The sequence below is a fragment of the Myotis yumanensis genome, unplaced genomic scaffold (genome assembly GCF_028538775.1).
Source record: "Myotis yumanensis isolate MYYU_CA2020_CCGP unplaced genomic scaffold, mMyoYum1.0.hap1 SCAF_10, whole genome shotgun sequence".
NCBI lineage: Eukaryota > Metazoa > Chordata > Mammalia > Chiroptera > Vespertilionidae > Myotis > Myotis yumanensis.
Genome location: NW_027223761.1, coordinates 76,057,484 through 76,080,826, shown reverse-complemented (window position 1 = coordinate 76,080,826; position 23,343 = coordinate 76,057,484). Strand labels below are relative to the sequence as shown.

Sequence of the window (23,343 nt, the reverse complement as noted above, 5' to 3'; positions counted from 1 at the left end):
TGGGAGAGAAGGAGTGAGGAGTGAGCTTTTCAATTATAAGAAATCCCAAGCCCAAATTGCTATACCTGTCAAGCAACAAGAATAGCTTCTATGAACAAAAGAAATCTGCCATTCTGTTTGATAGTCTTGTGATGCATTTATTTCAGTTCTGTCCTTAGTTCCCTATTCTCTCAATTGCTGAGAAAAGAATGCTACCTGAAATTGTGTGAATTTTCAAAAACAATTATTTTCTTTACCTGTACAAATGGCCCATTCCTCCTCTCTCAAGAAAGAGCTTTTGTTCTCAAAAAACTAAAGTTGCTTCAGGAAATTTTTTTTTTTTTCAGTGAGTCCTCATAGTAGGACATGCTGAGTATTAGACAAATAGCTTGTCATTAACCACAGCCGAGTTCTGCTATACAAAGAAAACCAATCATCCCCTTCTTGTTTGTTCTATGACCCCTAAATAGGTAAAAGAAAAACTAAGCAACCACAATGACTACAGGCTGAGCCACAACCAAGAATGAAAGGGCAAAGGCAGAACACTTGCAGGAGGATAAACCATTTCCTATGTGTGCCCAGGGTCAGCCATTGGGCCTAAGGAACCATGCTCACTGTATTGAAAACTTCCTCCAAACAGCATCTTCCTCAAAAGCACATGAAGAGCACACCCTTAACCTCTTTTCGCAGGAAGAAACCATATTTCAGTAGGAAAAGACACACCTAGAACACTACAGAGATCCAGGACAACTTTAAAGTAATATATACCTCCAACGGCTGCAAAGAGTTAAACACACAGTAAGTTGACAGATGACCCATGCCCACCAAGTAAAGGCGTAGGCTACAGAGCCCAGTGTTAGTGTCTCATGGCACATACATGCTGAAAGAACACTGGCAAGTTTAAACCTTTGCCATTTGCCCTGGCCAGGTAGTTCAGTTGGTTAGAGCAGTGGTCGGCAAACTGCGGCTCAGCAAACCGTGGCTCACGAGCCACATGCAGCTCTTTGGCCCCTCGAGTGTGGCTCTTCCACAAAATACCGACTTCTGTGCATGGGCCACTAAGTTTCAATCACACTGTACGTGCGCGCCCGCACGTGGTATTTTGTGGAAGAGCCACACTCAAGGGGCCAAAGAGCCGCATGTGGCTCGCGAGCTGCGGTTTGCCGACCACGGGGTTAGAGCATTGTCCTGATATGCCAAGGTTGCAGGTTTGATCCCCAGTCAGGCACATACAAGAATCAACCAATGAATGCATAACTAAGTGGAAGAACAAACTGATGTTTCTCTTTCTCTATCACCCGCTTTCTAAAATCAATTAAAAAATATTTTTGCCATTTGATAATGTACAGAAACAGTGGAGCTAGAGAAGGCAAAACAAAAACAAAACAAGAAAAACCCAACCAAGAAAACAGAATTTACAGAAGTTTCAAAATGGCAAAGTAGGGTCCTAGCCAATTTATCTCAGTGGATAGAGCATAGGCCCTTGGACTAAAGGGTCATGGGTTTGATTCTGGTCTAGGGCATGTACCTCAGTTGCAGGTTCAATCCCTGGCCCCGATTGAAGCGCATGCGGGAGGCAACCAATCGATGTGTCTCTCTCACATCATGTTTCTCTCTCTGTCTCCCCCTCCCTTCCACTCTCTAAAAATCAATGGGAAAATATCCTTGAGGATTAATAACAACAAAAGACAAAGTAGGTAAATGCTGTGCTCACTTCCTTCCACAACCACATCAAAATTACAACTAAATTACAGACCATCATTCAGAACCACCTGAAATCTAGCTGGACAGAAGTCCTATAACTAAGGATAATAAAGAAGAAGCCATAAAGAGATTATATAAAGAAGCCATGAAGAAACTGGTAGGGAATGGAGACGAGAATGGGCAGGCCCCACACCTACAATGTGGCAGTTAAGAAACAGGAGGGATAGCTCGGCTATGGAGGTTCCCCTCGAGGAGCCCCACAATGGGTTCCCTAGCCCAGGACTCCAATGTCAAGAAGCCCCCATAACTTCTAGCTGTGAGAGCCAGTAGGGATGGCTGCTGAATAAGAAAGAGGGCCGCTGAAGTCCCAGGTGTTCCTCTTCAAGGGTCTGGGCACAGACATATTTGCTTGCAGACTCACTCACTCTTGGCTGCAGCCCGGGGGCAGCAGCTTGAAAAGTGCTGAGACATAGGAGAGAACTGAACTGACTAGCTTCAGGGTGAGGGCCGGAGGGGCAGGCATCAGGGCATCTCACTCGGGACAGAAGTGCTGGCAGATGCCGCTGTTCCTTTGTTAAGCCCTCCCCCAAACCAGCTGGCAGGTGAAAGTGGGCACCAAATCTGAGTCTCCATCAAACTGGCTAACACTGCTCATCCTCCCACCCTGGGGATTCTCTGGGATGCCAAGTCGAGCACCTGGCCCAAACTTCTTCCAGCAGAGTTTCTACACAAATGGCCTGTCTCAGGTCACACTGAGGACTTTCTAAAATCTCTCAAAGATTCACAAACCCCAAACAAGAAGTGTATGACCTCCACATGCCCGGTGTACCTCTGGCTAGGTGGCCACAAGCCTGGCAACAGTGGCAGCTGGCCTAGAATTTCAGCTTAGTCTTTCCCTGGAGCCTTCAAGCTCAACAGAGATGGCAATCATCTGCAGATCACATTGTAGCTACTACCAGGTGGCTCCAGGCCGGGCACAGGGAGCAGATACCCATCTGCTCCCATCACAAGAGGCTCCAGAGCCAACATGCCCCTTGGCCAGCCTAAGGCCACACAAGACCACCACACAAGCACCTCCAAAAATGAAACACCCAATGGAAAGCAAGCACCAGAGCCCTGCTGAAGGAAAACGTCCCTGAGGTCACTCCCTGCACAAGTCTGTCAACTATAATCACCACCATCCCTCAGAGCCAGTCAGTCTGAGGGTCAATCCCTCCCACGGACATGCCAACAGCAATCAAGGCTCAACTACAACAGGAGGGCACACACAACCTACACAGGGACACTGCTGGAGCACCCAGCTCAGGTGACCAGGGAGACTGTGCCACTGGGCCCCAGAGGACACTTAAGGGCACTCTACCAAGATCAGGAAATGGAGCAGATCTACTTACTACACAGAAACAAACATAGGGAGTCAGCCTAAGTGAGGAGACAAAGAAACATATCCCAAATGGAAGAACAGGACAAAAAGTGAGAAAAAGAGCTAAGTGAAATGGAGACAAGCAATCTACCATATAGTGTTCAAAACACTGGTTATAAAGGTGCTTAACAAACTTAGAAGAGTAGATTAACTCAGTGAAAACTTTAACAGAGATAGGAAACATAAAAATGGAGAGAGAAACCATAAAAAAGAATCAGTCAGAAATGAATACAGTAATTGAAATGAAGAATACATTAGAGGGAATCAACAGATTAGATAAACAGAAGATTGAATCAGCGATCTGGAAGACAAGGTAGCAAAAAAATCCAATCAAAAAAAGAAAATTAATTTTAAAAATGAGGATAGTTTAAGCAACCTCTGGGATGACATTGAACATACCAACATTCACATCATAGGGATACAGAAGAGAGAGAGCAAGGAACTGAAAACTTATTTGAAGAAATTATGATAGAAAACTTCACTAACCTGGAAAAGAAATAGACATGTAAGTCCAGGAAGCACACAAAGTCCCCCAAAAGATTAACCCAAACAGTCCCATGCCAATATAATTAACATGACAGGTTAAAGACAGAGAGAGAAAATCTTTTTGTAGCCTCACCCGAAAATGTGTTTTTTTGGTGTTTTTTTTTAGTGAGAGAGGAAGGCAGAGAGAAACATCGACTGGTGCGACTGGTGCCTCCTGTAAGCGTTCTGACCAGGGATTGAATATGCAACCTTTTGGTGTATGGGACGACACTCTAACCAAATGAACCATCCAGCCAGAGCCAGAGAATCTTAAAAGCAGCAAGAGAAAAGCAGGTAGTTACCTACAAGGAAGCTGCTATGAGACAGTCAGTTCGTTTCTTAAGAGAAACTGTGCCACCACCATCACCCCGGAAGAAATTGGCACAAAAATATTTAAAGTCATGAAAGGCAAGGACATACAACCAAGATTACCCAGCAACGCTGTAATTTAAAATCAGAGAGACAAGAAAAAGCTATAGGAGTTCATTACCATCAAAGCAGCAATACAAGAAATGTTAATGGGGCTTCTTTAAGAAGAAAGGGATAAATATGAATAATAAAATGGCAATAACTACGTCCCTATCAATAACCACTTTAAATGTAAATAAATTCAATGCTCCAATTCAAAGACATAGGATAGCTGAATAAATAACAAGACCCATAAAAAAAATGCTGTCTACAAGAGACACACATTAGATTGAAAGAAAGATACATACTGAAAGTAAAAGTATGGAAAAGGATATTTCATGCAAATGGAAACCAAAAAAGCCAAAGTAGCAATATATTTGCCAGACAAAATAGACTTTAAAACAAAAGCTATAATCAGACACAAAAAATGACAATTCTTAATGATAAAGGAATCAATACAACAGGAAGAAATAACCCTTGTAAACATGGATGCACCCAATACAGGCAAACCTAAATATATAAAGCAAACAATGACAGACATAACAGGAGAGATCAACAGTAATGAATTCAGTAAAGTAGCAGGATAAAAAATTTATATTCAGAAATTAATTGTATTGTATACACCAATAATGAACTATCAGAAAGAGAAATTAAGAAAACAATCCCATTTACAATTGCATTGAAAAAAACACCTAGGAATAAATTAACCATGGAGGGAAAAGACCTGTGCTTGGGAAACTGTAAGACATTGAAGAAAGAAAATGAAGAATATACAAATAAATAAAAGGACATACCATGCTCGTGAAAAAATTAACACCATTAAAATGTCCATGTTACCCAAAGCACTCTATAAATTTAATGCGATCCCTATCAAAACACCAATGGCATTTTTCTCAGAAATAGAGCAAATGACCATAAAATTTATATAGAATCATAAAAGACCCCAAATAGCCAAGCAATCTTGAGAAAGAATAACAAAATAGGAGGCCTCACATTACCTGATATCAAACTATACTATAAGGCTGTAGTAATCAAAACAGCATAATATTGGCATAAACACATACACATAGACCAATGGAACAGAATACAGAGCCTGGAAATAAACCTATACCTATATGGTCAATGAATCTATGGCAATAAAGGCAAGAATATACCATGGGGTAAAGACAGTCTCTCTCAATAAATGGTGTTAGGAAAACTGGACAGACACATGCAAAACAATGAAATTAGATCACTTTCTTACACCATATACAAGAATAACTCAACATGGTTTAAAGACTGAAATGTAAGACCTGAAACCATAAAGCTCCTAGAGGAAAACATAGGCAGTAAGTTCTTTGACATCACTCTTAGTAATATGTTTTTGGATATGTCTCCTTGGACATTAGAAACAAAAGAAAAAAATAAACAAACGGGACTACGTCAAACTAAAAAGTTTTTGCACAGTAAAGGAAACCATCAAAATGAAAAGATTAACCTACTGAATTGGAAAAGATATTTGCCAACGACATACCTGATAAGTGTTTAACATCCAAAACATATAAGGAACTCATACAACTTAACACAAACAAACAAACGCTCCAATTAAAAAATGGACAGTGGACCTGAATAGACATTTCTTCAAAAAGGATTCAGACATAAAAAGATGCTCAACATACTAATCAGCAGGAAAATGCAAATTATAGCCACAATGAGATATCACCTCACACCTATCAGAATGGCTATCATCAATAAATCAACAAACAAATGCTGATAAGAATGTGGAGAAAAGGGAAGCCTCACGCACTGCTGGTGGGACTGGAGGTTAGTGCAGCCACTATGAAGCAGTATGGAGATTCAAAAAAATTAAAAACAGAACTACCATATGACCCAGAAATTCTACTTCTGAGTATTTATCCAAAGAAAATCAAAACATTAATTCATTTGAAAAGACATATGCACCATGTTCACTGCAGCATTATTTACATTTGCCAAGATAGGGAAGCACCTTAAGTATCCATCGACAGGAGAATAAAGAAGCTGTAGTATATTTATACAATGGAACATTACTCAACCATAAAGAAGAATTAAATCTTACCATTTACATCATGGATAGACCTAGAGGGTATTATGTAAGTGACATAAGTCAGAAAGAGAAATACAAGTACAATATAATTCACTTACATGTGGAATCTAAAAACACACAATAAATGTATCAACAAAACAGAAACAAACCAATATATACAGAGAACTAATTGATGATTGCCAGATGAGAGGGAGGTTGGGGAGATGGGTTGAAAGTTGAAGGGATTCAGAAGTAAGAAGTGCCAGTTATAACATTAGTCAAGAAGATGTAAAGTACAGCATGAGGAAAATATTGTCAATAACGATGTAAAGGGTCAGATGGGTACTAAACTTATAGGGAAGATTACTTTGTAAGATATGTAAATGTCTAATTACTATGTTGTACTCCTAAAGCTAATATAATATTGTATGTCAACTATAATTGTCAAATAAAAAATATCTTTAAAATAGAATTTAGTTAAAATAGCAAAAATTTATACTAAAAGTCCTAGGAGTCCTTGGGATTCTGAGAAATTATCAGATAGTGTTATGAAGAAAGGATAAAAAGTCAGTGAGCCCTCTGTGAGGATCATAAATGTCAGTAAAAGAATAGCAGAAAAGATAAGAAAATTTGGTCCCTTTTGTCAAAGTTCCCATGTTATTAAAGACACTCCCTTTCAAAGCATTATTTATTGGAAAGAAATTTTAAAGGAAGTCTTAATTCCTACAAGGCCAAATATGTTCCCCTACCTCCCAAAATACATCTCCCATTTGCTCACAAATTCTGTACCCTGACCCTTGGAATCTCCTGGATTCCCTGATCGGAGGCCAGGTTCTTCCATTACATATTGGTTCACCAAAACCAATGGGTGATTCCACGAAGTCTTTAAAGAAGTAATTATGTCAAGAAAGGAATCCACATAGTCAATACATGGCTTTCTTAGGAATGGTGCTTATTTAATCTTAGCAAGAGCAGCTGCTCTTCTTTCTGTATTCTGGAACAAGGCACGGATTAAAGCTTTTACTTCACTGGAAGAGAATGCAGCTGCCAAGGGTCCTTTTCCATCTGCCCACCTGCAAAGTAAAAGATAAAATTCTTTTTCCTATTATGTCTCTGAAGTATAAGCAAGACTTAAAAAACGCTTATTTGATCCCAAATGCTTGTCTTAATAGAAATAAAACAAAACCTGGCATCCTTCCCCTTCTTAATGGATCTACCACTCAATCTCTTTGACCTCTTTGGCTTTCTGGCTGCATTTGAGTATCAGCACAGAGAGATAAAGAGACCACGTTAGGAAGATAAGACTATTCTCCCTTATTCTATACTCACTAAGCCCTGTTGGAACTTGACAATCATGACCACATCCTCATATGTTTATATAGAGTATTAGGATCTGTAACTACTTTAAAAAGTGAATCATAGGCAACAAATTTCAACTTAGAAAGAATTGGTATAAAAAATACATACAGAACTCCCATAAGTCAAAAATGAAACCACAAACAACCCATTAGAATAAAGGACAAAAAATATGGACAGGCATTTTACAATAGGAAAAACATGAATGATCAATAAAAAGATGCTCAACATCATTAGAATTTAAGGAAATGTAAATTACAATGACAATGAGCAAAATTCACACCAATTAGAAAAAATTTTTAAAGTCTGATAATACCAAATACTGGTGTAAATGTGAAGAAAATAAATAAATTACAAAATATCTGTATAATGGAATATGATACAGCAGTGAAAATGAACTGCAGCTATGCACACCATTGTGAATAAATTTAAAAACTATAAAGAAGCAAGTTATAGGAGATTTCACTTATAGAAAGTTCTAAACTTCATATTGTTTAGGAACATGTGCAAATGTGGAAAACTATATATTGTTTAGGGATATGTGCAAATGTGGTAAAACTATAAAGAAAGGCCAGGAAATTACACAGAATTCAAGATAGTGGTTACCTCTGGTGGGGAGCACTTGGAAAGGAACACAGGGGTCTTCAAAGGCACTGGTAATATTTTCCTTAAGTTGGGTAATAGGTACGTGAACATTTACTTTACTCCTTTTCTTTAAACTATGAGTATATGTTATAAATACTATGCTCTTTCATACGTATATTTTATAATTTTATTCTTAGGCTGTAAGAGGGCCCTTGAACAGCAAAAGAAAAATTCTTATATGCTGCCCTCTGGAGTCTTACCTAAAGATATTTATTACCTACTAAGGACTTGTAAATAACAAATAAAACAAATTTTGTATTAAATATGTTAGAAGTATTTTGATATGATTTTTTACAAATAGAAATCTCATTTACAGTGTTTTACAAAAGACAATATTTGCTGAGAACAATTTAGACCCATCTAGGTCTAATATAATTGGGGATCTGAAATAAAGCTAAAACAGATAAACAAGTAGCTATGGGGATGGAGATGGACTTTTAAGGCCTATTCAGGGAGCTCCCTGAGCAAGCTATGCATACTGGTTAATAATCTACCAAGTCAATAATAAAAGCATCCATGGATGTGTAACTAACCTAAACGTATTCTGTTTTTTGCAGTATCAATGCCCTCCTCACATTCAGTGTGATATGATATAGACAGCATACAAACACTGGGACAGCAATGTTAACTGATGGTGGTGAGAGGAAACATCATCTATTATATTAAGAAAAAGTGTATCTTTTCTATATGTACAGTATTTAATCTCTAACCCTACTGTACTTCCTGCAGAAAAACTGGTCAATTAAACAATGGTTTGAGTTGAATAATACAAATAAAAGTCACTTCTCTGTTAAAGTGTCAAAGCCAATGTTAAAATGCATTCACTATTGGTTAAAATGGGCAACAATTTCCATATAGGTGTGAGAAGGTGTACTTCTTACAAATCCAAGCTCATTTGTACAGCATCCCAAAGCAACATGTTCAAGACCACAATTATATGAAACAACAAGTCTTTATGTTAACAAATATGAAAAAGTGGTAATGAGATCCACACTATGATAGATAATGCAAAGGTCCCAACTACTGCTACTCAATAGGAAGTTCTTTCCTGGGTGACATTAAGAAATAGAGAATAATCCTATATAATAAAAGCCTAATATGCAAATCAACCAAACAGCAGAATGACTGGTGGAATGATTGGTCACTATGACACGCACTGACCATCAGGGAACACACACTCAATGCAGGAGCTGCCCCCTGGTGGTCAGTGTGCTCCCACAGGGAGAGCACTGCTCAGCCAGAAGCCGGGCTCAAGCGAGCACAGCAGTGGTGGCAGGAGCCTCTCTGGCCTCCGCAGCAGCGCTAAGGAGCAGCGAGCAGTAAGGAGCAAGGGGTCCCAGACTGTGAGGGGTCCCAGACTGTGAGGGGCCAGGCTGAGGGACACTCCCCGCCCCCCCCCCCCCACCCCAGTGCATGAATTTCGTGCACCGGGCCTCTAGTATTGTAATAACTATATATGGTATCAGATGGCCACTAGACTTATTGGGAAGATCACTTTGTAACTTACACAAATATCTAATTACTATGTTGTACACCTGAAACTAATATAATATTGTATGTCAACAGAAATTAAAAAATAATAAAAAAAATTAAATACATAAAATAATCTCCCCATGCAAAGAAAGAAGGGGGGGGGAAGAAGGGAGGGAGGGAGGAGAAGGAAGGAAGGAAGGAAGGAAGGAAGGAAGGAAGGAAGGAAGGGAGGGAGGGAGGAAGGGAGGGAGGAAGGGAGGGGGAAATGAGGGAGAGAGGGAGGAGGGAGGGAGGGAGGAGGGAGGGAGGGAGGGAGGAAGGGAGGGAAAGGAAGCACTGCTCTCAATGGCACTGATACTCCTCAAAACTGTGAAAAGATCATTCTACCCACCGATCCCCAATTTCTTGCAGGCTGGCCTGTAACATCATCATCAGTTCTTTGAATGGCATCCATTTTGGCACATAGACTGGAACCTCTTCTTGATATTTCTTGTTCTTGCTTTCTTCAGAGAGAGGTGCAAATACTTGGGGTCCTTCATCCATCACTGTTTTGCATAAGGAATACAATCTATCACCATCTTCAGTAGAGATGTCCTGGTTTTGCACAAATGGAACACAACAAAATAGAATTGGGCCAGCTTAGTAGTAAGGAAAGGGCAGATCTTTGGTGCATGTTGTCCAGGCAGTCAGCTAACAGCAATATGTTTTCCAACCAACTTAGCACCTCTTACTGCACACTAGATTTCATCAGCTCTCTGACAATACTCCTACAGCTAGAGTGACACAAAATATGTTTCAACAGATTGTTAGTAATTTAGTTTGCCTGCGTGAAAAGGCCCATTTCTCCAGTAGAATGTAGCACAGCTTGCTGCAAAGCAGGGGATGTTATTACAAACAAGGTTTGAGCCAATGTATGCTTTAGAGGCATGAGATAGCAGAGTCCAGGCAACTATTGTAGGGTCACATATATAACCTCAACTGCATCTCACTTTACTAAATTAATTTAATTTATTTGCAAATTAAATATACATGACTTCATACTTTACAGCCCATCTCGGGACTACTGTTTCCAACCTTCTCATTCATAATTTACGCTGATGCTAGATGGAAAAGTAATGTAATCCTACCTTCGTATATGGCTATAAAAGAGAGAGATTAGCAAGTCTCTAGAGCAAGAAAGAATTAAGACAAAACTAAAAAAATACAAACTATGAATTAGACATAAAACATGAACAATTTCTTCTACCATCTGTGTTGACTAAAAATGAGACTTCAACAACACATTCCTAGTAAAGTGACAATCTAGGACAAGAATTGCATATCAAGTCTGGTGAGGCATCTAACAGCTCTTACCTCCAGGGCAGTGATTCTGCCAATAATCTCAGAAATTGCTGTATTGAGTAAAGTCCCCATAGCCTTGCAATATATGTTCACTGGCAGGACATCCTGCCACACAATTCCAAGTCTCTTTAGTTGGTGCAGGACCTGTGAGAAGAATACAGCTATTTACATAAAAGAGAGATTGCTGCAACTTCTTTCCATATTTACATTTATCATTTGTGTGTTTATGAGAGAAGAGGCAGCATATAAAGGTGAGGTAAAGTAACCAAGAATATGTGCTTCTTGAATATTAAACCTTAGTGATATGCCTGCTAGATGAAAAACAGATTCATCCTGAGGACAGGAAAATGACACTAAAAAAATAAATCACGTAGGAAAGAGGGGCATTAAGATGAAAGCTAATATTTCAAATTTACCAAACCCAAGTTCATGGGCTAAATATTTGCTATGACAGACTTAAAACTTGTCACACGATGACTTGATGGAAAGGTAGCTTCCTGTTGACTTGGGGAGGGGGGGAGGAGCCAGCAGGGGAATGATCATAAATATGACTGTAAAAGGTATCCAGATTGTCCAATGAGGGTTGTGTGGAATAAATTGAGCTGTCTGTTACATAGTTTTTGGTGTTTAAAAACAAGGGGGGCATCTAAAGATAGAAAACAAATTCCAGAGCTAACAACAGCCTCCCACCTGACGGATTGCTTTACTTGCTGCAAAATAGTTCTCTTCATCATCCATGTTTGAAAAGTTCCTAGCACTTGATAATCTTTCCAGAAGTTCTCCTTTCTGTGCACGCATTTGGGCCAAAAAACATTCTGTCCCTATAATGAGAAATGAGAATAAAGAATTCTAACAGTTGTTCAATTACACACTGTAAAACTAGTGTGGAAGAGGAGAGAAGCATGCACTATGTATCTGTTCTGCTTACTTGAAAACCCTTGCTTGTTATCTAGCAAACAAGCATAAAGCTGCCCTAAGGTTACTAGAGACAGTCATTTCTAATACATTAGCCAGCTCCTCCAAACCCATCCTCAGGATAATAAGTCTTTCCCAATAGCTTGTCCAGAGTCAGATGAGAAAAATAACTTAGATAGAGGCAGCTACTTATTTTCTGAAAGATCTATACCACCGAAGGAATGTCAGGAATTGAAAAGCTAAGTGAATTATAGAGTCTCTGCTTTTCTTAGGCTGTCATTATAGCAAAATTATTGATTTATCCCACATTTCATTTCTTTTGATTTTTTTTAATAATCCCAAGTAAAGCTAAGAGAAGTAGAAGAAGAGGTAGCTATCTTGAGGTTTTGCAAAATAACAAGCACTGACATTAGCGAACTCTTACCAACAACGCTAATGGAACTGTCACAATACAAATCTTATTATTTGTCATTCTACTGAATAACTCGGATTTGGTGAATTCACTGCACATTAGCAATGCACTTTGGAACTCTAATGTATCATGAAATCATGTCAAGAAAAAGTAATGCTTCCACAAAGGGTACATTCACTTTATAAAATTAAATAACTAGGAATACTTGCAAATTAAATGCCCTCCTACTTTCCAACAGAGCTCAGGACCACCACCTAATTTCTAACTGCCTCATTCATAAATTACAAAGATACCAGGCTGAGAAGCTGCATAATCAATGTGCTTTACTGAATTTAAGATATCAGTTACCAAGTCTCCTGAAGCCAGGTACAAGATCCACAAAAGTAGTAGTGCCATCACAAAGAATGGGGGCAAGACGTAATCTGAACTGATGCCCGAGGGTCAGCAAGTGATGAGCAATATACATACAGTTGTTATGATGAATGGCAGCCAATTGGGGAAGTTTTTGAAGGTTCTCCCTAGTTAAAGAGAGAGGGTAGAAAAAGAAAGAAATCACCTCTTATTGAAGTTGGGGTTGATGAAGTTACTACTCTTTTAACTCTTTCTAGGTTTTAATCATTGTCTGCTGTATAAATGCTGAACATAAGATATAATCTCATCATCCCACTTACAATCAGAGAAAAGTTGTTCTGCCTGAGTGTGACCTTATCCTACAAAACTATCCCAGTGAATAACAAACAAGAAAGAGTAGTGGAATTAAGATGTTTCCCTGTGTCAACTTTTTGTATTGGAAACCTAGCATAGATATACATAATAAATCCCTTGAAATTTAACACCGATCAGTCTGTGGAAATAGACTTACTTCCTCTTTCTCCAAATTCCTATTTTATTTATATACTGAAGCACTCAACTATTTTCTAAATCACTAGTTTTCAAAACTGGCTACAGATTAGTCACCTGGGAAATTTAAAATATATAGATATTTAACCTGGCCGGCATGGCTCAGTGGTTGAGCGCTGACCTATGAACCAGATCATGGTTCAATTCCTGGTCAGGGCACACACCCAGGTTGTGGGCTCGATCCCCAGTGTGGGGTATGCAAGAGGCAGCTGATCAACGATTCTCTCTCATCACTGATGTTTCTATCTCTCCTCCCGTCCTCTCTGAAATCAATAAAAAATATATTTAAAATGTTTCTAAACATATAAATATATAGATATTTAGACTTCAATCCCATACAAATTAAATTACAATCTCTGAATGAAGCTAGGGAATTTATGTTTTAAACCTTCCTAGGTAATCTTAATTTTCATACAAAATCAAAAACCACTGCTCTAAATCTTTCACACATATTAGTCTCCCTACCTAGCCTGGGAAGAGGTCTTGTCTTGTATTTCTGCTATATATCCTCTTCAGCAGTCTCTCAACTAATACTTCCTAGTTTGCTGATTTTATTAATGTCAGGCTAACTATACAAAGTCAGAAACTAACAATCTAAGACAGTTGTCCTCATTTTGGGCTACACATCAGAATAATTTATAGGGCTTTAAAAAACCACAGATGTGTGGGTCTTAAACCAGACCTATGAATCAAAATCTCTTGGGATAGGACCTAGGCAAATATACATATTCTTAATGTTTCATAAGTGATTCTAAAATACTGCCAAAGCTGAGAACCCTCATCTAAAACAGTGGTTCTCAAAGTGTGGTCCCCTGACAAGCAACATCAGCATGATGTGGAAATTCATTTAAAATTCCAGCCCTGATTTCAGTCCTACTGAACCAAGAAATCTTGGGCATGGGATCCAGAAATCTATATTATAACAAGTCTTCTTGGTAATTCTGATGCACACTCAAATTTGTAAACCATATGTCCAGCACAGAGTTCCAAGATCATACAGAAGTAAATCTAACTTCACAGTAGTGTGAAAAATGTTTCTAAGCATTGACTCCTAAACCAACTGTCTCTGAAACTCAAAAAACATGGCTATCAGCTGACCCAGAGATGTTTTCTCTTCTCCTTTACTTGACTAAGTAGACAGTGAAATAAAAATTTTAAAACAGCAAAGAAAATATAACTAAAAATTATAAGGTTCACAATAAGTGTTTTCTTTTATAACAAAAACAAAAGGTGTACCTATTTAAAAACATCTCAATATTAAAAAATCTGAATTAAAAATACTACAAATAATAAACTAATTTTGTTCTTTGAAACCAGGAGTCCTCAACTAATGAATAACTGTGCTAATGTAATATTTAAAACTTTCATAAAAGATATCCAAAACACTTAATGTGGATAATAGAGAGAGCTCTTGGAGGCTTAAAGTTATGAATAACTTTTCAGATTAATATTAAAAGAGACTTCAAAAATCCACGACATTAAGTAAATATAGCCTAAACTAACTAGAAAGAGTAGCTGATCATATCTGACAGTTAAATGGCAATCCCTTGTGGTATTAAGTCTACAAAGCCAAGAGAAAATGTAGTATGTTTACTAGATAGCAATGTGGAGTGATGGCCTTTTGTTTTGTAACCAAGTAAAGTGAGGTAGCCCTAACCAGTTTGGCTCAGTGGATAGAGCGTCCGCCTGCGGACTCAAGGGTCCCAGGTTCGATTCCGGTCAAGGGCATGTACCTTGGTTGCGGGCACATCCCCAGTAGGGAGTGTGCAGGAGGCAGCTGATCGATGTTTCTCTCTCATCGATGTTTCTAACTCTCTGTCCCTCTCCCTTCCTCTCTGTAAAAAATCAATAAAATATAAAAATAAATAAATAAAAACAGGGTAAAGTTTTTTCAAGTTTTTAAAATTGCATCACCCATTATATTGCAAGATTACAGTACCCTTATTAACTTATTAATAAATGACCTGTGTCCTTTAAACATGTATTTTAAATGGTTTACTGCATTTCATTGTAAAATTTTGGTACCCAAAATATCTCTGGTGGGAAATAAGATCACTGGTTCTAATGACTTACACACATTTCAGACATACAATCCTACAGAAATGAGATACAGTGGTACTTACTTGTGATATGTTGGTACAACATCATGAAACAAATGGAAGATATTCCTCACTGAGTAGAAAAGTTGAACAGCACTAAGAGGAAAACAATTTCAATAGAAATGCATAAGGATATATTGGAAATAGAAAAAAACTTAAACTAAGTGAGAGTCATCAGCTAAAACGACAATTTGAGCGAATACCTGCCTTGGTCACTGCTGAAAACACCACTCATCTAGATGGAAATATACTCTCAGCCAGTATTTGCTAACTAGACTGCAGTCCTAAAAACCTGGATCTCTTAATAATTTTAAGAATTGCAGCATTCAACACAAAGCCTTTTCCCATGTACCCGTTTGTTTGTTTTCTGCCAGGACCCAGAGTATCCCTTCAGTAACAAATGGAGCTAAGCCTCGAGCAAATGTTACCTACGCACTGACGCACTCTGCAAAGGGCAAGACATCAATAAGGCATTCACTTGGTTCTTTTAGAATCAGTCTGACTTTCAGCTTTCACCTTTTCTCCTTCTTACCCCAATGCAAGGAGATGAATCAACATTTCTAGAATAGAATCTAACCTCAAGGTTGTTGTTTTTTTGCCCTTTATATCTGGTCTTAGAATACCTAAAGATTATTATTAAAATGCACTCAGAAAGGGCAAATATAAGGTTTCTGCACTTACTTCTAAGTAAGAGTATCTTAAAACTATGTACCTTGAATAAGTCACAAGAATGCCACAAATGTTTAGAAAAATAAGTTATGATTATTATACCCCCAAATACTGTTGCTACTTGATTACTATAATACCTGATTATTTTATTTTTGCTGCATATATTCTTTGAGGTTTAATAGAGGAGTTATTGCAGTGTAGTTGTGATTTTATTTGTCCTGTTACAAACGATTTCTTTTAGTGAAAGAATGGCCATAGACATTCAGTATACAAAAATATTGTTGGGTCGCCCTAGCTAGTTTGGTTTAGTGGATAGAGCATCAGCCTGGGTTCGATTCCTGTTAAGGGCTCATGCCCAAATTGCAGGCTCGATCCCCAGTAGGGGGCATGCAGGAGGCAGCTGATCAATGATTCTCATCATTGATGTTTCTATCTCTCTCCCTCTCCCTTCTTCTCTGAAATCAGTAAGAAAAAAAAAAAATATATATATATATATAAAAAATGGGTATTCTGTATTCTCACATATTTATTTTGCCAAAGGAAAATATACTTCCTTTTACATGTATTTTTCTTTCTTTTTTTAAAAAAATATATTTTATTGATTTTTTACAGAGAGGAAGGGAGAGGGATAGAGGGTTAGAAACATCGATGAGAGAGAAACATCGATCAGCTGCCTCCTGCACACCCCCTACTGGGGATGTGTCCGCAACATGCCCTTGACTGGAATCGAACCTGGGACCCTTCAGTCTGCAGGCCGACGCTCTATCCACTGAGCCAAACCAGTCAGGGCTACATGTATTTTTCTTCCTACTTATATTTAAAACTGGAAGGACTTGTGAATATAGTGATTCATTAAAATCATGGAAGTTTTTGGTAAACATGTTCTTTCTAGAGCAGAATAGAATAAAGGGGTTTGTCTGAATGTGGAGGTAAAAACTGAAGCTCTGGAAGCCAATCTGAAGTATGATTAAGTCCAGCCCTAACTAATAAAGGTGTTTTCTACTATGAGGACAAGAAGTAAAAAACTGCTACGTATAGATACAAACTGAAGAGACTTTTGTCATTCTGTTCTGCAATCAACTTGGGCTACAGCCTATCATTTTCTCTTCAATTTTGTCTAGGAATTGGAAAAAGCTTACAAAAAGAAATTCAATATATGCGAAATAGAGTTTCGGGTACCCTGTATACAATGCACATTAGAAATCATCCTGAAAGGGTGATTTTTGATACATTCCATTCTTTTCTTTCTTTGGGTACCCAAGAAACTATTATCACTTTAGAAAATAAATGTTTAAAATGTAAATTAATTAGGGCCTAGATTTCAAAAGGTAACATAAATGTTAAGCTAAGGGGCTAGAGCAGGCTGGAGTAGATGATACAACTATCATTATTACCACTCCTACCAATAATAAACATTTGAGTATTAATCATTTTCCAGGTAGCATTCTAAATTCCTTACACATGCTTTCTGATGTACTATCATTCAATTCAAATAAAAAACTAAAATTAAATAAAAATTAAATAGCTTTCTATTAAAAATAATTAACAATTTTTAACATCAAGGAAACCCATTAGGTGATCCATACATGTTTCTATTCTTACACCTTGCTATAAGATGTTATTGAAAAGACAATTGTTAATAAACATTTGTGTGCTGCACTATTTTTCAGAAAAAAATATATTAATTAACTAATGGGATAAGAAAATCCAAAAGAGCCCTGGCGGTTTTGCTCAGTCGGCTTGTGGACAGAAGGATCATGGGTTCACATACCTCAGTTGCAGGTTCAACCCCCTGCTGGGTTGAGACGCATTCATGAGGCGACCAATCAATGTTTCTCTCTCTCTCTCTCCCTTCCTTCCTACTTTCCACTCTGTCTAAAAAAAAAAAAAAAATCAATGGAAAAAATATCCTCAGCTGAGGATTAAAAAAAAAAACAAACTTAAAAGATTCAAGCTAATTCTCTTAATAAATATCAGTTTAGATAAATATTTGACAAAGTCATTGCCAGGTTCACACAACTCAGAACTCTTACCATTGATCACTACTGGTTGTTGCCTCTAGTAAAGTCTGATAAGCAAGTTCCATTAATTTCTTCACAGATTCACTAACACGACAAGTGGGCAAAGAAAAGGAATGTTGGTCCAATGTATTTTCAGGCTGTAAATTCACCATTTCATTGTACTGAGTTGTGGACATTTTCTGTATTTGTAGCTTGTCATCCTCATCAGAGGTGGGTAAGTCAGGCACACTTATCTTAGAGTCAGGAATAATCTAAGATTCAACATAGAAACAGAAAAAGCACTATCCTCAGAATAATTCAAATGCAAGCATACAGTGAAGAATAAGATATGATGATAAAGCTATGGCTCTATAGGGTAATAGAAAGATTTGAGTACAGCTCTGGCCAGGTGGTTCAGTTGGTTGAATGTTGTCCCATGCACCAAAAGGTTGCGGGTTCAATTCCTGATCAGGGCATATACCTAGGTTTCGGGTTTGATACCCAGTCAGGGCATGTGCAGGAGGCAACTGATTGATGTTTCTTTCTCACATCTTTGTTTCTCACTCTCTCTTCTCTCCCTTCCTCTACATAGCAGTATTTTAATGACTACTCAATCTTAGGTTGAGAGCATGTTACCAGAAATAAGCAATTCTTTTTACTATAATTCTTCCAATTCTTCTGTGCACTAATTTGGTGAAAATACAAAACCAATAAAGCTTCTCTAACATTTACACGAATGAAAATTCCCAGACTTAGTCAAGACTAAAGGGAAGAATACTAGGCTGTTATTTTGGAAACATCCGTGATATTTTTTACCCTAACTTTGACAAAGTCATTTAACCTCTCTGGACTTCAATTTTCTCATTGTACAAGAAAGAAAAATTGTACTGCAATATGATTTTCAAACTTTGCTGCTTAAAGATGCCCTAGGGGTCAAAAAAAAAAGGAGAGATTAAGCATGTAGAAGCAGCAGGTTCCCTAATCCCACTGCAATAAGAGAAGCTCTGCTCTTCATATACTGGTCCTCTACAGAAAATGTATGACAGAAAAAGTTCAGTCTGATAAAAATGTTTAAGTCATCAGACTTGCCTTCCAAATCTGTAAAAGAGTATAATAGTATCTACTTCATAGTGCTGTTATGAAGTTTATGTAAGAATACAAATGTCAGGGACCTATTAGTCAAAATTATGGCTAAATCAGAATACAGAAGAAAAAGTATAATTATAGAGATGTTTAGAAAAATGCCAATGTTTGTCTGAAAACTAGTGGACCCAGAATACATGACTCAAAACAGTGACTTCATGAGGAGGGTCAGGGAACCTCAAGATGGAAGAATGTAAGACCTAATATGACACCCGTCAGGTTAAAAGGTAAAAACAAAACAACAAAAAACAACTTCAGATGTTTTATGAAAATAATGGGTACACATAGGGAATTGTTTTAGAGAAAATTTAGATGAAGACTATGAAAGGCAAATTAAATTAAAATGATTTATGAAAAAAGGAAGATGAGCTTTCCAAAGCTGGGCAGTTTGAAGTATCTAATTCCAGGGCCTTCATGCCAAGAAAAAGGACCCGGTTAGAACCTACAGCAGATGTTCTTAACTAAGAACAATTTTGCCTTCCAGGGAACATCTGGCAATGTCAGGAGACATTTTTGGTTGACACAGCAGGAAAGCTGCTCGTGGCATCTGTGAACAGAGGTTAGGGGTGCCACTAAACTTCCTACAGCAAACCCTCCAACAGCAAAGAATTATCTGGTCCCAAATATCAACTGTGCCACGTTGAGAAACCCTGATCTAGAAGAAGCTACGTATTAGGATTTAGGCACTCAGAAAAAAATAATAGTTTTATAGAAAGTCAGAATTAGTTGGACAAGAAGCTTAGAAATTATCTAGTTCAATTTTGTCATGTTACTGAAAAGAGAAATGAGGTCCAACAAGGTTAAAATATTTAGCTCAGAGTCACAGAGCAACACAGTAACAATCCTATTTACATCAAAGAGTTATGACAGAGGCAAGTGAGATATATATTAATTCATTTACCAAATCCTTACTGAGTACTAGGGATATAGTGGTGTGCACCAGGTATTTTCTTGGTGCTAGAGATACACAGTAAGGAAAAAACCCTCCCCTTATGGAGCTTATTTTCTAGAGTAGGAGGATTATTTTTTTAATCCTTACCCAAGGATATGTTTTTATTGATTTTGGAGAGGAAAGGAGAGGGAGAGAGGAACATCAATGTGAGAAAGAAACATTGACTGGTTGCCTCCCATGCCCACCCAGACTGGAGATTGGATCTGAACCTGGGTATGTGCCCTGACCGGGAATTGAACCCATGACCCTTTGGTGCACGGTACAATGCTTTATCTAACTGAGCCACACTGGCCAGGGCAGAGGTCATAATATTAAAGCATGGTCAGGAAAGGGAGCAAGTCATGTAGCATGACTTGTGGTAAAAATGTTCCTAGCAAAGGGAACAAGAGACTCAAAGGTTCTGCAATCAGTGGTCCTAGCAAATTCAGGGAACAGCAATATTGGAAGCCCAATACAATAGCACCTGGAATTAGAGGCAACAGGAGCACAGATCATGTAAGGTCTTATAGCTACTGTAAGGTTACTGGGTCTTTCTTTACATAAGATGGGAAGCCACTGGTTTTGTGCAGAAGAGTTACATAATCAAGTGATATTTATGTTAGAAAAAACCACAGCACAATTCCTGGTAATCAGTAGATTTCAACTCCCTTAACAATCCAAAATTACCTCAAAATGTGTTACTACTATCTATGCCCTCAAATGGCTAGCTAAAGTGGACACAGTAACAGGTTACTCCCAAGGACGATGGAATATGGCCGAAGGGATAGAAGGAAAAAGAGTAGAGTACCTGCAGTGATAGAAGAAAAATAGCTGAGCAATTTTCTATTAAGAGATTACCTTAGTCAATGTGTTGTTTTAAACTAATAATTCCTTACATTTACCAAATATTACTTTATATTTGTAAGGTATGAAGATAAAATAAAACAGAAGTGAACACACAGAAATATCTAAGATCAAAGGAGTAACTTACCCTTAACGCAAATTAATCAGTCCATGAACTTTGCAGATAATTTGTTTACACTTTACATAGTTCACATTTTTTATTATTTTAACTTCAAAACTAGTGCCTTAAAGATGAAGTCAACATTTTCACAATAGAATGTAATCTCTGGACATAAATAAAGCCTACCTGTCCCAAAATTGTGTACTAAAAATTAAGTAATGAAGTTGAGAAAAACATATAGGTTGGCATATTACCTAATTTCAACAATAGTAGTGCATTACATTTATGTAGACTTATTCAATTTATATAATGCTTTCATGTGCATTACTTTATCTGGACTTCACAATACCCTATGAAAGAGGTAAATAGTAGGACCACTTTAAAGGTAAGAAAACGAACATTCAGAAGATTAATAACTCCCACCATGAGCTCAGCAACTGTCATGCCCTCTTTCAGTCTACCATATTCATCTCAAAAAGGAGCTGCTTCCTGAACACTGTGTAATATGCCATAACCCCAATACCTTCACAGTGTTGTGAATTTCAGAGGTCATTAGGTTTCTAGCCGCCACAATCACATCTTGACACTTCTTATTAGCAAAATGAGAATTGATGTTACGGGCATATTTTAGCAAATCAGTAGTATCTCCTTTTAAAAACCTCATCTCCTTTAAGGCATTTTCAAATTCTTCAGTGGATTGTATGATCTGACAAATACAAGGAAAAAACAATAATTGTATACATATATTCCATTTCAATATTAAAATTTCAAATCCAATGAAAAGAACAGGACCAACTGGTTATTTAAGTTTTAGAACAAATCATCAATTACTAGGAATAAAATTATCATATATTTTTTTTCCTGCCTTAAATTAATTAGGAAGAGTATCTTCAATAGAAATTTCTGATTCTATTTGATTAAGGTACAAAGACCTTTAAAATAAATATACTTATTTTAGTGTTCAAGGAAAGAGTAAAAAGAAACGAGAAAGCAGTGTCACATAGTAACTACTATAACTGATACAAGTATAAACACAAGAATAATTGTTTTCCAAAAGTATCTTACTAAAGAAAATACACTTAGTAAGAAGGTGCTTCCCAATCAAATGGTAGGTAGGAAGCCAGGAGAAAAAGGAAGTTATGAGGAATTTGCTTCTATTCCTTATTAATAATTTTTTTAAAGATGTCACTAAAGAACTAAAGATCTAAAAACAAACAAAAAAAAACAACAAAAAAATCCCTGACACCAATAAGAAGCTAATCTCTTAAATCTCCTGTGATATCTCTGCTCTTACCTCCTCATATTGCTGTAACTTGCTGCTATTTGTTGGGATAGAATAAACCAAACAGTTTTTAATGAGGCACTCAGACAAGTCCTCCCAGATCATGTCACCAAGCATCTCAGCCAATATGATCTTAGATGTTTTTTCATTTTCTAGATCAGTATCAAGAGGCAAATCTGAATTCAAAAGAAAAAGTTTAAATAAGAAACCATTCACAGTCTAGATTATTCTCAAGTTCCTTAGTGTTGTAGAATTCTTTAGTTGTAAGATGATGGGGAAGAAAACGGCACAGATAATTCTATAACTATCTCAACTGATTGCATGGGGGTAAAGCGTGACATACAATCATTATTTTATCTTTCACTGCTCAAATGAATCATCTGCACTGTATTTCTGCCTATATTCTATAACAATAAGGTATTAAGCCATCTACATTATAATCATCTACTGCTAATGTACTGATCTGATTCTATGAAAAGTACTCAGAAATTCTGCATATAAAGTTGAAACTAGTTTAGAATAAAATCCCCATTCTTTAATAATACTTTTTTCATCTCTGCAAAGGAACTGAGTTTTTATCCTAGTAAAATACCAATAAACACATTACATTATTGTATATTTAGTCTAGTAAACAGAATACTTCAATACCTTTTCTATAGTATACCTTGTATGGTAGTGTTTTTCCAACACATTTTGAGGGAATTATATTTAGAATACACTATTCTATTAAGAAATACTTATCTTCAAGATATTCTTGGAACAAAATGCTGGCCAAATATTTAATAATCAGAGATAAAAAATGGCAATGTTTTCCATTTAGATCACATTGCATACGAACAAACTAAATGTGAAGTTCCATGGAAAGAAAACTTATTTGTGACCTCATACAAATTGATATTGAAATTAAACCTTTTCATAGTACAGATCAATAATAATATCATTTTTCTAACAAAACTCAAAATGCAGAAGATTTTAATTGTAAACTGGCTGTCAAAAATACCAACAAAAGAATTCAAAGAATGCTTTTCTGATATTGATAAATTTAGAACTTTTTAAAATTTTTTGCAAAACTGCTTTGAATTCTATGTTAAGAATAGTAAGTTGGTTCATGGTTAGTGAATTTCCTTAACTCA

The 23,343-nt window shown here is 37.1% G+C and overlaps 1 protein-coding gene across 1 annotated transcript in view; it reads right to left on the bottom strand.

Annotated features, from left to right (window-relative positions):
* Positions 1 to 6,754: 6,754 nt before the first annotated feature.
* The window catches only part of ZW10 (zw10 kinetochore protein), a 34,731-nt gene continuing 18,142 nt past the window's right edge, over positions 6,755 to 23,343 (bottom strand). Inside the window, exons 8-16 of the mRNA XM_070426024.1 lie at positions 22,223 to 22,386; positions 21,452 to 21,634; positions 17,924 to 18,162; positions 15,246 to 15,317; positions 12,571 to 12,740; positions 11,586 to 11,716; positions 10,908 to 11,039; positions 9,946 to 10,148; positions 6,755 to 7,153 (exon numbers count right to left, since the gene is read on the bottom strand). Coding sequence (XP_070282125.1) covers positions 7,033 to 7,153; positions 9,946 to 10,148; positions 10,908 to 11,039; positions 11,586 to 11,716; positions 12,571 to 12,740; positions 15,246 to 15,317; positions 17,924 to 18,162; positions 21,452 to 21,634; positions 22,223 to 22,386 — 1,415 coding nt within the window. The 3' untranslated portion in view covers positions 6,755 to 7,032. The remainder of the gene's footprint in view (positions 7,154 to 9,945; positions 10,149 to 10,907; positions 11,040 to 11,585; positions 11,717 to 12,570; positions 12,741 to 15,245; positions 15,318 to 17,923; positions 18,163 to 21,451; positions 21,635 to 22,222; positions 22,387 to 23,343) is intronic.